The 18,103-nt window shown below is 39.3% G+C and overlaps 1 protein-coding gene across 2 annotated transcripts in view; it reads left to right on the top strand.

Annotated features, from left to right (window-relative positions):
• Nucleotides 1-18,103, top strand: part of LOC106878373 (translation initiation factor eIF2B subunit epsilon) — a 160,006-nt gene that overhangs the window by 54,695 nt on the left and 87,208 nt on the right. For both annotated transcript variants that reach the window (XR_016242603.1, XM_089355153.1), the window contains exon 9: nt 12,910-13,027. Coding sequence is in view for 1 of the 2 variants with exons in the window: in XM_089355153.1 (XP_089211279.1) it covers nt 12,910-13,027 (118 nt within the window). In the remaining variant the exon portion in view is untranslated. The remainder of the gene's footprint in view (nt 1-12,909; nt 13,028-18,103) is intronic.

The following is an 18,103-nucleotide window of genomic DNA, read 5'->3' on the forward strand; positions in this document are numbered from 1 at the left end:
CCGCACAAGAGCCAGTCCAGGGGCACTGGCAACGATCTCGATCGAAAATCCCACGAAGGCCAGCCAAGCGGCACTGGCAACGGCCACGCCCAAAATGGTGCATTTCATGTGTCACCCGCACATGAGCCAGTCCAGGGGCACCGGCAACTATCCCACTCGAAGGTCCATACACATGCTGCAGGCACAAGTGCCAGAAAGGGGATGCTGGGCACAGGTGCCACCACGATTTCGATTTCGCTTGCCCCAATAAGTGTTCGCAAGCTGAGTTTCATGTCCAATGAAGGAAACGGCATTGGCATGGGTGCCAGTCGTCGAATTTAACTCGATTTCGATTTCACTTGCATCATCAGGTCTTCGCAAGTGGAGTTTAGTGTCCAATTTAACTAGATTTTGATTTCACTTGCCTCAACAGGTTTTCGCAAGTGGAGTTTGGTGTCCAATGAAGGAAGGTACGCATATGTGGACTGGCTGAGTTCATAGATTTAGGTCTCACTAGGCTTGCCGAGTCTTCTCACGCACAGCATATTTTCAAAGGTCTCGGTCAGAAGTCATCGCCTCGGTGAGGCCCAATGTTCGAAGGTCGTGCCTCACCACCTCATCCCAGGTCTTCCTGGGCCTACCTCTTCCGCAGGTTCCCTCAACTGCTAGGGTGTGGCACTTTTACACACAGCTATCCTCATCCATTTTCGCTACATGACCATACCAGCTCAATTGTCTCTCTTGCACACCACAACTGATGCTTCGTATGTTCAACTTTTCTCTCAAGGTACTGATACACTGTCTAGTATGCACACTGACATTACACATCCATCGGAGCATACTGGCTTCATTCCTTGCGAGCCTACGCATGTCCTCAGCAGTCACGGCCCATGTTTCACTGCCATTGAAGCATGGCTGTTCGTACACATGCGTCATACAATCTGCCTTTTACTCTGAGAGAGAGACCCTTTGTTGCCAGCAGAGGTAAGAGCTCTCTGAACTTTGCCCAGGCTATTCTAATTCTAGCAGCTACGCTTTCAGCGCACCCACCCCCACTGCTAATTTGGTCACCAAGATAGCGGAAGCTATCAACCGCTTCTAGTTTTTCTCCCTGGAATGTGGCAAAAGTTGTTTTCTGCACATTCACAGTGTTTATAGCTCCTGAACATCTGCTACATACAAAAACTAACTTCCTAGTTAACCTTCCTTTGATATTGCTGCACCTCTTATGTGTCCATAGCTTGCACTGGGTGCATCTTATAGAGTTACTACCCACTCCTTTTCTACAGATCGAGCAGGGCCATCTACCCGAAAGAGTTTGTGTTTTGTCTGCCTTCCTACTTATTAGGACTTTGGTTTTAGCTAGGTTGATTCTAAGGCCCTTCGATTCTAGTCCTTGCTTCCACACCTGAAACTTCTCCTCTAGTTCTGATAGTAACTCAGCAATTAGTGCAAGGTCATCAGCATAGAGGAGCTCCCAGGGGCATCCTGTTTTGAATTCCTCTGTTATAGCCTGGAGGACTATGATAAATAGGAGGGGGGCTGAGGACAGAACCTTGGTGGACCCCTACCTCCACCCGGAATTCTTCACCTTACTGACAGCGTCTCTGTACATGGCTCGCACAGCCCTCACTAACCATTCTTCTATCCCTAGTTTCCTCATTGACCACCAGATGAGAGATTGGGGGACCCTGTCAAAGGCTTTCTCCATATCAACGAAAGCCAGGTACAGAGGTTTATCCTTGGCTAGGTATTTTTCCTGAAGCTGTCTTACCAGGAATATAGCATCAGTGGTGCTTTTCTCACCAAACTGCATCTCATCTAAACTGACTCGCTCCCTAAGCAGTTGAGCTATGACCCTCTCCGTGACTTTCATTACCTGATCTAAAAGCTTGATACCTCTGTAATTATTTGTATCTAAAGAGTCACCTTTACCTTTGTAGCAGTTGACTATGGTGCTGCTACACCAGTCATTGGGTATGACTCCTTCGTGTATCACCTGGTTAACAATACGGGTGACTAGGCTATAGCCAACACTGCCAGATATTTTGAGCATCTCTGCAGTGATTCCTGATGGGCCAGCAGCTTTCCCTGTCTTCATACTCTTAATTGCTTTATCTACCATGGTACTGTCAACTCGGATAGGTGGTCCCTCTGTTGGGTCAACATACAGCAGACTCTCTTTCTCCCATTCATTCTCTTTATTAAGCAATCTATCGTAGTGTCGCTCCGCTTGTCCATTTGACCTAGGATGATATGGTGGAGTGGTCACATGTTTGAAAGATAACATTTTACAGAATTTTTTGAACACATCTCCAGTTAACTGAGTTCCATTGTCAGACATAGTGGTATCAGAAATACCATACCTGGCGAACAATTCATGTAAAAACTTACTGTAACCGAGGATGTCAGTTTTTTTACACTTATGTACTTCAGGCCTCTTAGAAAAACTGTCTACCACGATGAGGTAATGTGAACCATTAAGTGGACCTGCAAAATCAACATGCAGTTTGGACCATGGGATATCTGTTTTTGGCCACAGTTGCCATTTTGTGGTAGGTGATTTTGCTGCTAGAGAACAGTTTTTGTATGCTTACACTAGTTCTTCAATCTCTTGGTCCATTCTTGGCCAGTACACATAGCTTCTCATCGCTGATTTCATTTGTGAAATCCCCAGTTGATCAATGTGAAATTCATTTAGTATTCGTTTCTGTAATGTGGCCAGCACTACCGCTCTTTGTTTGTACATTAGCACATTGTCACAAATTGAGAGCCGATTTGAATTTGTGTTGTGTTCTGCAAAACACATATTTTTGTTTCTTTTTTCTGCACTCAGAATTCCTTTCATCATCATCATCATAAATTTATTTTCCACTTTTAGTTGGATTTCTTCTAACGTAATTGGTAATTCTCATACAACATTACATAGAATATTTTTAATTTCTTTTACTGCTTGCAACACTGCAATCACGGTGTCTTCAAGTGGTTCAGTATCTTTTGGTATCAACCTTGATAAACAATTAGCATGTCCTAATTTCTTGGATGGTATAAATTCCATCTTAAAATTGCAGTTTAGTAATATAGTACCTCAGCATTGCAACCTGTTAGCAGTATGGGGAGGGATTTCTTTCTTCGATCCATGTATAGATGATAATGGATGATGGTCAGTCTGTAGTCAAAAACTTATACCATGTAAGAATCTATGAAATTTTTTTTACAGCAAAAATAATCACTAGAGCCTCTTTTTGAATTTGGCTGTAATTTTTCTCTGCTGGTAGCAGAGAACACAAGGCATGGGCCACAGCCTTCATGTTACCATCCTTGTATTTATGTAGAACTAGCAGTAATACCCGTCATTGATTGGGTAATTACTTTTACTCTTTCTCAATAGCCATATTCAAAGTATTATCTATACTATATATAAAACAGAGATGTGTGTGTAATCGCTTTTCACGTGAAATCGACTTCACCAAATGTTTCCATACTTGTAATGCATGGATAATTTGACCTCGGATAAATCTTAGGCTCTTCATTTGATTTTTTTAATTAAAAATAAATAATATTGCTTTATATTTAAGATTCACTTCTTTAAAAAGGTTCCTCAATGTCAACTTCCGGTATTGACGTAACAACCGCAAAAAGCTTCACTCTCTATTTTGTGTGTTCGTGTGTATGAGAGAGAGAAAGAGAGAGTAAATACTACATACACACCGCTCTCTCACTCTGTCTCACACACATACACACGTACACACACACCCCTTGACTCACTCACACTCTGTCTCTTACAAACACACACATACATAAATGTATACAAACATATTTACAAAGACACACGTGTGTATGCGCGCGTGTGCGTGTTTGTAAGAGACAGAGTGTGAGTGAGTCAAGGGCTGTGTTGTCATGCATACATCCAAAGATGTATGTATATTTATGCATGTACGTATACATGACAACAAACCTCTCTCTCTCACTCACACTCTGTCTCTTACAAACACACACATACATAAATGTATACAAACCTATTTACAAAGACACACGTGTGTATGTGCACGTGGGGGGGGGGTCCACAATCGCCATTTATTTCAATTACTCTTCTGAGGATATTCACGTAAATCATTTTTTTCGTTTAATCCCCATTTTAATTTTCGTAAAAGTTTCCAAGTACCAATGAGGCTTTTTGGCACATCTTCAATTTTCCCCATTCATGAGAGGCGCCAGCCATCATTCATCTGAGAGTTCATCTACAGAATGTCCTCAAATTTCTATACAGCTTATTTTGCCTTTTTTTCTTCAAGTATATAAGCAAAAATTTCATTCCCGAGCAACGCCGGGTGCCTCTGCTAGTTATATATAGAGATTTACTTCTCCTGTATGTGTGTATTTTATAAGAAAAAAACATGTAATAATTGAAGTAGAAAGATCAATTTCATACACAAACTTCTGTTTGTTTATTATAGGACAATAATAAGTGACTTGTATGTGTTATTTTATATATCAATACAGTAATGGCAATTATATAATACACAAGACTTTGGTCAGCATGGAGTTGTAATGAAAGAGAATTACCCAATGTGCTGCACAGAGGGACTGAACCCAAGGCGAGATGATTGGAAAGCAAACATCTCAGTCACAAAGGAGTGATACATTTTGGATAATATACTCCTTGATACAATATGCTTAACAAAAAGATAGGATGTTTACAGCAAGAAAACCTTTGATTTCAATATTTACTTGAGCAATGCAACAACTAACAATGCTACACCATACAGGGTGTTCCAGAATTAACTATCTGTTTTCATGAAATTGAGCGAATTTTTAAAAAACTGACAATTTTATGTTTATTACCAAAACTAATAGATTTGTAGCAGCACAATCAGTCAGCACCATATTGGATGAGATCTCGCAGCAGCCATTGTCATCTCCGAGACTGGAGTGAGCTCTCACCTGCATCTATTTGCCATGTGCGAGATCACAACGAGGCTCGCGATGGCAAACTGGATAAAACAGCTAAGCAACCAGATTTGCTCTCTTTTTCACTGTGAGCGCTTGCAGAGCACACTTCACTGGCTGGGCCTCTTGGCTAATCTGCTTGTCATATCTCCTGCGACAATGGCCTGCGTAACGGAGAACGGCGAACTCACTCCGCATGAGATGGCTACAGAGAGCAACGCACTTCACCCCTGTGTATAGTGTAAATAAAACTGTTTGAGAACCTGCGTTTTGCCTAAAATTTCTTTCTTCGACTGCTGGAGCCTTAAACAACACAAAGAAGAAGAAATTAATGGGAGAAGGCGATATTCAGCCGATATTGGGAACCTTGCCTCCTATTATAAATGGTGACCCTGACGTGATTCCGACACACAGCCCGACATTTGCACAGATGTTTACGAAATGGTGACCCAGTGTCAGCTTCATGACCAACTGCTCTTTCTCGTTATCGCTACAGATGTGTCATCCTTTATCGTCTATTTTATCTTCCACAAAATGACTGGAGGGGGGCTATCTGTAGCGTATGCCTTGAGGGATACTTCTCTCTCGCTATGTTATATATACATAAATACAGACGTAATAGATAACAGCTAGCCTTTTGCCGCACCTTTGGACCCTGTTGTGTCCACCACTCTGATTGGTTGGTATTGGCGCAGATTGTCTCTTGTTCAATAGCGCGCCAAGATGCAACCCAACCTATCGCAGCCTTCAGATAAAGTCACGTGAGACAGTATTTTCTAAACTTCTGGTGAGCCGACAGAATGTTATAAAAGCCAGTTTCTCACTGTCCCATATGTCTCTTGGCTCCAGACCTGTGTGCTGTGACCACAGAGCACGCAGCCAGTTCCAGCGACGACACAACAGCAGCCACATGAAGACTCTTTGATACTTCGTCCAGCAGCTAACAGGAAACTCCATCTTCGTCACCACCATCGTCTTCTTAACTACACCAACTTCTCTATGTACACACCGTTTGTGAATTGCTTCACCATGGTTAACAACAAATACAACCTGCGAGAACTCCTGTAATAAATAACCAGCAGCAGCATTGAAGTCACGACTTCTTGTATGACATGTGCCTCTCCCCGGCTCTGCATTGCCGCCTCAACCTCTTGATACAGCACCTCAACTACTGTGTACCTTGACTACGAACTGTTATTTATCATCCTAGAGTCTAAACATTCTTCTAACGTCATTTTCAACTCTTTTTATGCTGTGTACTTATCGCACACACATACATCCATGTATATACACACACACTTTGTATACATGATGGCCTGTCTATTATTATGTTTATATGTCGCACACACAGACACACAAGTTGACTTATCAATAAGATCTTCTCTTAAGCATTCTACCGGTTGTGTCTCTCTTTTCTTTCTGGCACTTATACTTATTTATCCTCTTTTCATATTTTTATTTGTATTGACCGTGTGATGTACAAAAGGAGCCATTCCTCGTCACCTTCTCCTGTCGCACAGTTGTTACAAACTGGTGACCCCGACCACTATCTAACACAAACAAACCCTATGTCACCAGGATAGGCCACACTGCATTGGCCCCAAAAACTCACTAAAACTATTTATATCTGACAATCTTTTTTGTGTTTCCTGTGACAGACAATTGCTTCCTTGTGTTACTGAACAGTTCCAATATTCTGCCATTGGACATTTTGTCAAATTTTATGCATGCCCATTTATATTTCTTGCAATTATTTTTCTATTTGACTTGTCACATTTTTGTACCATATCTTGTTTGTTGTGATCAGTTGCCATCTTTGCTCTTTCTTGTGCCTGCTCCAATTATTCTGTTTTCACACTGCCGTATTCAGTGGGGAGCCCTTGTAGTGGCACAAGCACTCGGCACCATATTGGATGAGATCTTGCAGCAGCCATTGCCATCTCCGAGACTGGAGCGAGATCTCAATGGCAAACTGGAGAAAACAGCCAAGCAACCAGATTCGCTTTCTTTTTCACTGTGAGCGCTTGCAGAGCACACTTCACTGGCTGGGCCTCTAGGCTAATCTGCTTGTCGTATCTCCTGAGGCAATGGCCCGTGTAACGAAGAACGACGAACTCACTCCACATGAGATGGCTACAGAGAGCAACGCACTTCACCCCTGTGTATAGTGTAAATAAAACTGGTTGAGAACTTGCGTTTTGCCTAAGATTTCTTTCCTCGATTGCTGGAGCCTTAAACAACACGAAGAACAAGAAATTAATGGGAGAAGGCAATATTCAGCCGATATTGAGAACCTTGCCTTCCATTATAGATTTATAAATCTTATGTCAAACTTTTATTGAAAATTTTCATCATGTCTGTGTCCCTGCATACTTCAAGTCTTTCCTTAGTGTTGTGAAACACATTTTGAAGCATTTCAGGAGTTAGCTCCTGCACTGCTAACTGAACGTGTTCTTTAAGCTCAGCTAAACGGTTGCTCCATCTTGAGGATGGAGGTAAAGAAAATGATTGCCGCCAAATTGAAAAAAATCTGTCATGGACAAATAAGAGGGGTCCAACAGGAATGAAAATAAAATTATAAACAAAATTCAAAATTTATACACTTTTAACACATATCAAACATGATAAACATAAATAAAAGTGAGTTTTCAAAACAATGCATTCCGATTTCACTCAAATCATCATTCTGGGACACCCCTGTATTTACTCATCCAACTAAATAGGGAAGGGAAAATGAGGGGACTAATTGCAGGTGGCAAGCATAACTTCCAGAAGTGGTCACATGGTCAAACTCGACTGGCTGTAAGTCACAACAGCAGTTTGTTTTTTTTTTGGGATGAACATTTTGCATTATATAGTTCAGGCATGGATGACAGAAAGCAGACATTCTGCCAGGTCGTGCTGCATTGCGCAGGATTGGAAACGTGAAACATCAACAAGGCACTTTTGAAGAATGGATGAATGGGTTTGTTGTGCGTTTACTCAGCCTCACACACACACACACACACACATGACCCGGTGGTGTGTGGGATGGTAACATGAAGCATGAACAGGGTGCTGACAAAAATTTTATGTTCTCATTTCCTCTGCCAAACTGGACAAAAAGGTCTTCAAGAAATATTATACATTACTTATAATGCATATGTAGTGTCAATGCTTTATTGTCGGAAAATGCCCTAAAACAAAGATAAAACGCCGTACGGTATACTCAAATCTAATTAATCTGCATTGGGGGGGGGGGCGTAGTCAGCGTTGGAAATTTTTTTTAGCCAACAGCAATTCAAGGAGCCTGATTAATGTTTGTTCCTAATTTAGAAGAAAGTGACTGGATACCCATCAAGTTATGGGCCTTAATGCTGCAAAAAACTTTAAAAATGCAGTTTATCTGCCTCTGGGCCTGCATTAGGCAAGAAGTGGAAAATTTTTTGGGCCTATGACACTCCGTGGACCTTGTATAAAATTTCATTAAAATTGGTTGGTTGGGTGGATCTCGAGTTATAATGACATAACAAACACACACACATCCTGTGTTTTATATATGTAGATTACTGCTCTGATACCATACTCATTGGCATCTGAAGCTAATATAATCTGCAATGTAGGATTGAAATGTGCTAAAGACAAATCTGACGTTAATATCTTTTTAATTTTATCGAAAGCCTTCTGACAATTTTCAGACCAATTCCATTTTACATCTTTTTTTAATAAATCATTTAGTGGAGCTCTTACCTTGTGCATATTTGGTATATAAATCTCATAATAGTTTGCAAGTCCCCAAAAAGTTTGTCGAAAGGGGCATATTTTTAATTGCATCTGCCCTCAGTGGATCTGGTCAACGACTGTTTTTATCAATGATTTGTCCTAAGTTTTTAATTTTAGGCAAGAAAATTTCGTATTTCTACTCACCCAGTTTGAAACCTTAATCTTTTATTTTTTTCAAAAACCATTTCACATGCTCGACATGCTGATCACAGGATTCACTTTTAATTAATATATCATCCAGGTAGGCCATCGCAAAGTCACACTCTGCAAGCATCACATCCATTGCTTGTTCGAATGTAGCTGGAGCAACTTTTATGCCAAACAGGAGCCAATTAAATTTGTACACACCTCTATGGGTATTAATTGTTAGCAGCTTAGTACATTTGTCTTCCACTTGTATTTATAAGTAAGCATCAGAAAGATCTACTTTCAAGAACAATTTTCCACCATTCAATTTCAAGATTTCCTCTGGGCTAGGTAATGGGTAGTTATACTGTCTTACACATTCATTTTGTCCCATCAAGAAATCTGTACATACACAAATTTTATTGGTCTTTTTTACATACACTGTTGGAGATGCCAAATCTGAATAGTTGATCATTTCAATCACTCCCATTTTTTTTCCAGTCTGTCCAATTCCTTATTCACTTGTTCCAGTACTGCAAGCAGTACATTACATTTGGGTTTGAAAACTGGTAATGAATTTTCTTTTACCTGAAATTTTGCTTTAAATTTATTGCACCAATACAACTTGTCCAAAAAACATCAGTGAACAACCTTCTCACTTCTATTTAAAATTTTCCGACTCTGTATTAGACCTGGTGCACGACCCCATTACTTTTTTACAAAAGTTATTTATGGGTGAATCCCATTAGTCAAACAGTTCTATTCAGTCAGTTCCAAAAAAGTTGCTTGTATTTTTTAATACATAACATTTGAGCATGGTCGTTGCCAGTGCCGCCGGACTGGCTCCCGTGCAGGTAGCGGGTAAAAACACCTTTTGAGCGTGGTCATTGCCAGAACCGCCTGACTGGCCCTCATGCCTGTGGCATGTAAAAAGCACCCACTACACTCTCGGAGTGGCTGGCGTTAGGAAGGGCATCCAGCAGTAGAAACTTTGCCATATCAGATTGAGCCTGGTGCAGCCTCTGGCTCACCAGTCCGCAGTCAAACCGTCCAACCCATGCCAGCATGGAAAGCAGACGTTAAACAATGGTGATGATGATGATGATGAAGCTTTCGCTTTTATCGTTTTACCATGAAATGTAATGTTACAGATAATTTTGCCTTTAAAAATTAATTTAATTCCCGAGACTCCACTTGCAATCTTCAAGGTTTTCTGTAGTGTAGATTTCCTGAGTGTTTCCCATGTGTTTTCATTAAAAGTAATGTCACTACCTGTATCTAACTGTAAATTTATATTTGTATTATTAATTTTTACATACACAAATTTCCTTTGAGTCCTTTCTTGTCACCAATAAACTGTTTACATGATTTTTTTCTGTTGAACCATTTTCTTGGGTTTGTTTTGCGGTGTGATTCTTTATGACCTATCTTACCACACTTGAAGCATTTTCAATTTTTATAAGGACAGTTGAATCTGTAGTGTAATTCTCTACATCCAAAACATGGGTTAATTTTCTGCTTTTCATTTCTTACTTTCAGTCGCACTGACTGTATATGAGAGCAGTTTCTCGCTTCAGTTTGTTCCGTATATTGCCTTAGGTTGATTATTCTCTGGCGTTCCTCAGATATTTTCATCCTTTTTTTTATAATATTCATGCATTGCCAGTGCATATTAAATAAAGAGCTTCTTTCACTGAAAATCTTTGATAGAATATTCACCGTTTCTTCAAAACAGACTTCACCCAGTTTCTTTGGTAATATGAAATTGCAATATTTGTCATGCTCGAGTTTTTTTCTCATCTTGCCAGTCACAGCATTCTTCTCTAAAAATTTCCTCATACCTTCTACAGTAAGCAGAGAAGATAGTACCCTCCTCTGGGTTATAGGCAAACTCTTCGATCAGGTTTGCCACAGTGTTAGGGGTAAATGAACTAGAGGTATTTTCCGTTTTCTTCTGTATCAGTTGTACTAAGACTTGCTGTTGCTTCTGAAATTCGAACAACTGCTGTTGTTGCTGTAATTGAATTAGCAAAGCTAGTAAACCATCCATGTTCAAGCAAAAATTGGTCCAGCATGAGCTTCGAATAATCTCATCACCAAAAATGTTATGACGTGAGTATACACGTCTGTTGTAAAATGGTATTACACAAATAAATAGTGGGTTATGGTTATCTAAAAATAACCTATCACAGAAATGTTAACACAGAACACTCCATACTACTTGAATATAGGTATGATACTCAGTATTCACTGTTAAACTAACACCATCAACTATCCCTCTGATAGTTCACTCAGTTATTTATTGTAATCAGTTAGTGCACCTTCAATCATGTGTTGGGTGTTCAGGATTCTCCCATAAACACAAAGGACAAAATTGAAGTTGCGTAAATCAAAGATTTGCTGTCCCAGTAGTTTTTCTGGCTTACACCAAGATGGAAATTTCAATGTATGAGAAAAAATGTCTGTATTTATATTAGCATTATATTGTTTTTAATCTTTTTTTTACATAATTATGAGTACCCCTCATTCATTAGACAATAAACTTTGCTTGCGAAGACCTATTGAGGCGAGTGAAATCAAATCAAAATCGCTGACGTGGCCAATGACAGTACTGCCTGCTTGGCACTTGTGCCAGTGGAACGTTAAAAGCACATCCAAGCGTGATCGTTGCCAGGGCCACAGATTGGCTCATGAAAAGCACCATTTGAGCGTGATCGTTGTCAGCATCGCCTTACCGGCATGTGAAAAGCAACATTCAAGCGTGGTCGTTGCCAGTGCCACCAGACTAGCTTCCGTGCAGGTAGCATGTAAAAAACACCTTTTGAGCGTGAACATGGTTGTTGCCTGACTGGCCCTTGTGTCGGTTGCATGTAAAAGCACCCACTACACTCCCGGAGTGGTTGGCGTTAGGAAGGGCATCCAGCTGTAGAAACTTCACCAGATCAGATTGAACCTGATGCATCTTTCTGGCTCACCATTCCTCAGTCAAACCGTCCAACCCATGCCAGCATGGAAAGCAGACGTTAAACGATGATGATGATGATAGTGAACAGAAAGCAGTGTAAAGTGTGTATTTCTGTATGTTTTGTTAGGTTCTTGTTTTACTTTATTGTTTTTGTTTGTTTACTGCCTTAGACTATTGCTCCAGTTGAACATTTCCTATGAAGATTCACTTTCTGTCCCCTCCTTTCGCTCTTTCTCTTCATCCATTTTGCCACACAAATAAGCAAACTTTTTCTTGACCACCATCTGAATCAACTTTCTTAGGTATCATAATACTCTTTTCAGTTATCAGCAGGCAATTTTATTTTGTTTAATAAACTATTGCCTTTGGATTAGCTTCAAAGGAACCTTACTAATTTTATTACTGAAGACTTTCATGTGTCATTAATTCTGGATCTTCAGATATTAGTAACATCCAGCAATCATAAAATGAACCTTCAGAGTGTGGTATCTGATATATTAAGCCATCATCTTTTATTCAATGTTTTTTTCTTGGGTGGAAGGGAGGTACCTCCTTTAACTTGATATCTTTCCACCTTTCACCTGATATCCTTCCCCTCTTTTTATCCAATATCTCCCCCTCCTATTGACTTCTTGTTCACTTTATTATACTGATTACTCCATTTAGCTGTAGTCTTTTTCCATTCTTTGCATAGTAAGCCTTCTTCCTGATTAAATCAACAAAGAAGCTCTATGTGGCTACTTGCCTTGATAGAAGTAGTAAACAAAATCTCTTTAATCATAAGCTACTTATTTTTAAGAAAACAAAATTGAGTAATGTTGCTCTAGATACGCTGCTTGAGTAAAAGATGGGGTTTTTGTGGCTAGAACAGTTTTCATGATTCATTTACTTGATCACAGCTGACGTGGGACTCAACTACTATTTAGTTTATTCCTGTTTATCCAGTTCACTATTCCTGGTTGCTTCTATTTACTTGACTTGCTACCCTTGCTTAGCTTGTTTTCATTTTCTAAATTGTAACAAATTAAATATATAGTGTAAAGCAAAATATTTTTCTTTATATGGTTGTGGTAAGTTTAAGATCAATGTTTTTTTATTTTGACAACTATTGTATTTTTCTTTTTCAGGTAAAAGTTGGGGATCTTAAATCTATAATTATTGGACCCAGTATCCGACTGATGTCTCGGCCATTATCTTCTGACTTTGATGATGATGATGTACAGAATGAAGAAATGCTAAAGAGTGGTAAGTATAAACATTACAGACTAAAATATGCAATCCACCTAGCTGTAAATAAGTAATAGAGGGTAGGAATTAGTTCACTATTTTAAGCTATGGCAGCACTGGGACTCTGGTAAATGGATCATTAGCTTGTGAAGCTGAATTTGATTCCTTTTGCAGATATAGTTTAGAAATGGATGGTCTCCGTGACTGTCTTGTTCAAGCTACACAACATGAAATCAAGTTTTTTGTAGTATTCCCTATGACCCAATAGCTTTAGGGACATGCTTCAGTGCATTATAATTTCACTATATTCACATAGGTTCCCAAAGTGGTGTCCCTATAAACTGTAATGGCTTATCTTTCCACATGATAGCATGATTATTTTCACATATATTTGAAGGGTATAAGGTAATCTGATAGACCAAAGAACTCATTTCACCAAATTGAGTTATGTAGGCTTAGATACACTATACCTTAAAACAAAGATGGGTCTGTTACAAAGAATACACCTTTGATCATGTGTGCCGAATCAGGGCTGATCTAAAAGCTAATCAACTGTAAGGTCATTGTAGTCATTATATATTTTACAAGTGATGGAGATGACTTCATAGAGCTAGAGCCTCAGAATATAACTGTAGATCTGATACAGGGGTTGGACAAAATAATGGATACACCTTAAAATTTCAAACTAATGTATTTTAATATGGAGTAGGACTGCCTTTGGCAGTAATTACAGTTTGAGTTCTATGAAGTATGGACTTGTACAAAGTTTAAATTGTTTCCAAAGGAATTTTTGTCCGTTTTTCAGCTAAAACAATCTCTAGTTCTTGTAGTGGAGGATATCGACTCCTTACTTGTTTTTCTAAAATGCACCATAAATGTTCAATAATATTGAGATCTGGGGACTGTTGTGGCCAGATAAGATGTTCAACTTCACTAGAATGTCCCTTGTGCCATTCAGTAACAACTTTAACTGTGTGAATTGGTGTATTATCATCCTGAAAGATTGCATTTCCCTCCGGAAACAATTCTGCAATCATAGGATGAATTTGATCAGATAAAATGCTTAAATAGTCTTGACTATTAATTCTGCCATGAAGGGCTGGCGGATTTCCAAGATAAAGCCCCCCCGCCCAAATCATCACAGATCCTCCTCCATTTCTTTTGGCTGTCTCCACACGTATACTCAGCCGGCGGTTAGAAATAAGATAAAGGATGACTTGTCTGAGAAAATAATATTCTTCCACTGCTCTAGGAACCAATTCTGTAGGTTTTTACTCCACTCTGAACGCTTTGCAACATTTGTTTTTGAAAGTAGTAGTTTTCTGATTGCAGCTCTCCCATGAAATCTGGCTTTGTGCAGATCCTGGTGAAGAGTTTTTGTGGAAACTGGGTTCTTGAGGTGATCATTAAGCTCTGCAGTAATTTTGGGAGCTGTACTTTTGTGATCCTTTCTAACAATTTACGTAAGAGTCTGATGGTTGCTATCTGAAAGTTTTGGGTTTCTTCCAGAGTTTTGTTTCAACAAGGAGGTTTTTCCCTCTTTCTCAAAGGCTGTCATTACTTTCAAGACAGTACATCTTGATACACCAAATATTTTGGCTGTTTTCTTGAGTATAACAAGGCACCAGGTATCTTGTGTGAGGGGTTCAGATTGTCCTTCAGTACTTCATCCCATGTTTTCCTGGTCTTCCTCTTCCACATGTTCCATCATCTTTGAGAGATAGGCATTTGTTTATGAAGCTGTTGGCATCCATTCACATCACATGACCAAATGAGCACAGTCTTCTCTCTTTTGCACACTGCATATAATTCCTCCTGTGCCTAACCTCTCTCTCAATACACCAGGACACTGTTGAATATGCACACTTGCATTACGCATCCAGAAGAGCATACTAGCCTCATTCCTCTCTAGCCTTCGCATGTCCTCTGCATTTAGAGCCCATATCTCACTACCAAGTAGAATTATTGTTCATAGGCATGCATCATACAATTTTCCTTTCACTCTGTGAAAGAAACCTTTGTTACCTACAGAGTTAAAAGCTCTCTGAATTTTTTCCATCCTGTTCTTATTCTAGCTATTACACTTTCCATGCATCCCCCCACTTCACAGCCAATTAGGTCCCCTAGGTAGCAGAAATTATTCACTACTTCTAAAGAGCCTCCAGGGCATTTGAGAAAATCAGTTTCTTGAGTATCTTTAGTTTTTATGGTTCCTGTGCATCTTCCACACACAAATGCTACCTTCTCTGTTAACCTTCTTTTTATTCCACAGCACCTCTTGTGTGTCCATAGCTTGCACTGAGTACACCGTATGGAATTCTTGCCTACATCCTTCCTACAAATCAAGCTGGACCACTTACCTGAAGGGGGTTGGGTCTTGTCTGTTTTCTTACTTACTAAGACCTTAGTATTTGCTAAGTTAACCTTAAGGACCTCAGATTCCAGCCATTGCTTCTACAACTGCAATTTGTTTTCTAGCTCCAACACAATGTTAATTTCATCCCTGCAGAGACCTGATTTGTTGTGAGCGAGCCAATGTGCTGTGTTAACTGCCAGAAAATCTACTATTAAATTTGTTAACAAGCTGTGGGTCGGGAAAGATACACCCAACAGTTTTGATGTCACGATGGGAAGTTCTGATTCAGCACAAATCGCTGATTTGGTCGGTATATATATCCTTTATGAGATGGCTGACCAATTCCCTAACATCAATGGAGGTCTATATCGTGATGATTGTCTACTCTACCTTCAAAATGTTTCTAACCAAAAATTATAAAGGGTTAAAAATAGGTTGGTTAAATTTTTCTGAAAAATGGGCTTAAACATTGTTTTCGATGATGATATAACTAAAGCCAACTTTTTGGACATTACTCTTAACTTATATAATGATTCATATTTCTCATACCATAAACCCTCAACTAATTTTAAATATATTAGCTCTTTCAGTAATCATTCAAAGGCCATTACAAGGAATTTAGTTAGAAATATTTCACTTAGACTTTCTAGATTATCTGCTAATGTTGATATCTTTAACAATAAAGCTGAATTTTATAACTCTGCCTTACTTAAAGCAGACTATAAAGAAAAAATTACCTATATTAACCCCATTGACATTAATTCTACCTCTATTAATCAGGACATGAAGTCAAGTCCTAACGACATTAATTTTATTTCAAATAACAACACCAAATTGAGTAATCTAATTCTGCAGCGTAAGGCAGATAACCTTTCTTTAAGACCTGTTTTTCATTTTAAAGGTGTACCTTTATAATGAACTCCTGAGTTTTAAAGCTAATTACCCTAATAACAAGGTATATCCTAGCAAAACTGTTTGGTTAATAATTCCATATGGTAAGCAGATCAAATCCAACCTCCCTTACGAGTGAAGCTATAGAAAAGAATTTCCCAAGAAATTCAAGATACTGTTCAATTCTTAATTCACACCAGATCATGATAGGGTTTTCTAACACAAAAAACTTCACAAATCATCTCTTCACATAATAATAAGTTGTTAAATACAAATCCACTTAATTAAAATAGTAACATTGATTTTGTTAACACTAACCATTCTTTAAATAATAATAGCAGCAGTGTTAGTGTTTCTGAAGTTGATTCCAATTGCATTTGTTTCCTTAGCAGTAATTCTAAAACTAGAAACTATTTATCAGTGTAAAATTACTTCTGTTTCTGACATCTTTTTTTTTATATAGGTAGTTCTTCATCTCAGTTGTCCAAAAGAATAATCATTATTTTACATTTAGACATATCAATAAATGTAACAATACTGGGCTTAGTAAATTAATTTAGTATCTAAAGGATCATCATAAACAATTTGATTTGGAATGGAATATTTTATCTATATCTTTTCCGTATGATAAAGGTAAATCATTTTGTCTGCTTTGTAACAGTTCTTAGAGAATCCTCTTGTAAACAGCATTTATCTCTTGTAAACAGTGTTTATCACTGCAGACATTAAGGTGAGGATTGGCAGTGAAGAATTCCGGGTGGAGGTAGGGGTCCACCAAGGTTCTGTCCTCAGCCCCCTTCTATTTATCATAGTTCTCCAGGCTATAACAGAGGAATTCAAGACAGGATGCCCCTGGGAGCTCCTCTATGCTGATGACCTTGCACTAGTTGCTGAGTCACTATCAGAACTAGAGAAGTTTCTAGTGTGGAAGCAAGGACTAGAATCGAAGGGCCTTAGAGTCAATCTAGCAAAAACCAAAGTCTTAATAAGTAGGAAGGTAGACAACACACAAACCCCTTCATGTAGATGGCCCTGCTTGATCTGTAGAAAAGGCGTGGGTAGAAACTCTATAAGATGCTCCCAGTGCAAGCTATGGACACAGAAGAGGTGTAGCAATATCAAAGGCAGGTTAACTAGGAAGTTAGTTTTTGTATGTAGCAGATGTTCAGGAGCTATAAACACTGTAAATGTGCAGAAAACAACTTCTGCCATATTCCAGGGAGAAAAACTAGACGTAGTTGATAGCTTCCGCTATCTAGGTGACCAAGTTAGCAGTGGGAGAGGGTGCGCTGAAAGTGTAGCTGCTAGAATAAGAATAGCCTGGGCAAAGTTCAGAGAGCTCTTACCTCTGCTGATGACAAGGGGCCTCTCACTCAGAGTAAAAGGCAGACTGTATGACGCATGTGTACGAACAGCCGTGCTTCATGGCAGTGAAACATGGGCTGTGACTGCTGAGGACATGCGTAGGCTAACAAGGAATGAAGCCAGTGTGCTCCGATGGATGTGTAATGTCAGTGTGCATACTAGACACAGTGTAAGTACCTTGAGAGAAAGTTGAACTTACGAAGCATCAGTTGTGGTGTGCAAGAGAGACGATTGCGATGGTATGGTCATGTAGCGAGAATGGATTAGGATAGCTGTGTCAAAAAGTGCCACACCCTAGCAGTTGTGGGAACCTGTGGAAGTGGTAGGCCCAGGAAGACCTGAGATGAGGTAGTGAGGCACGACCTTCGAACATTGCGCCTCACCGAGGCGATGACTTCTGACTGAGACCTTTGGAAACATGCTGTGCGTGAGAAGACTCGGCAAGCCAAGTGAAACCTAAATCTAAGGCCTCAACCAGTCCT

The sequence above is a fragment of the Octopus bimaculoides genome, chromosome 7, assembly GCF_046866305.1.
Source record: "Octopus bimaculoides isolate indiv1 chromosome 7, ASM4686630v1, whole genome shotgun sequence".
NCBI classification, from domain to species: domain Eukaryota; kingdom Metazoa; phylum Mollusca; class Cephalopoda; order Octopoda; family Octopodidae; genus Octopus; species Octopus bimaculoides.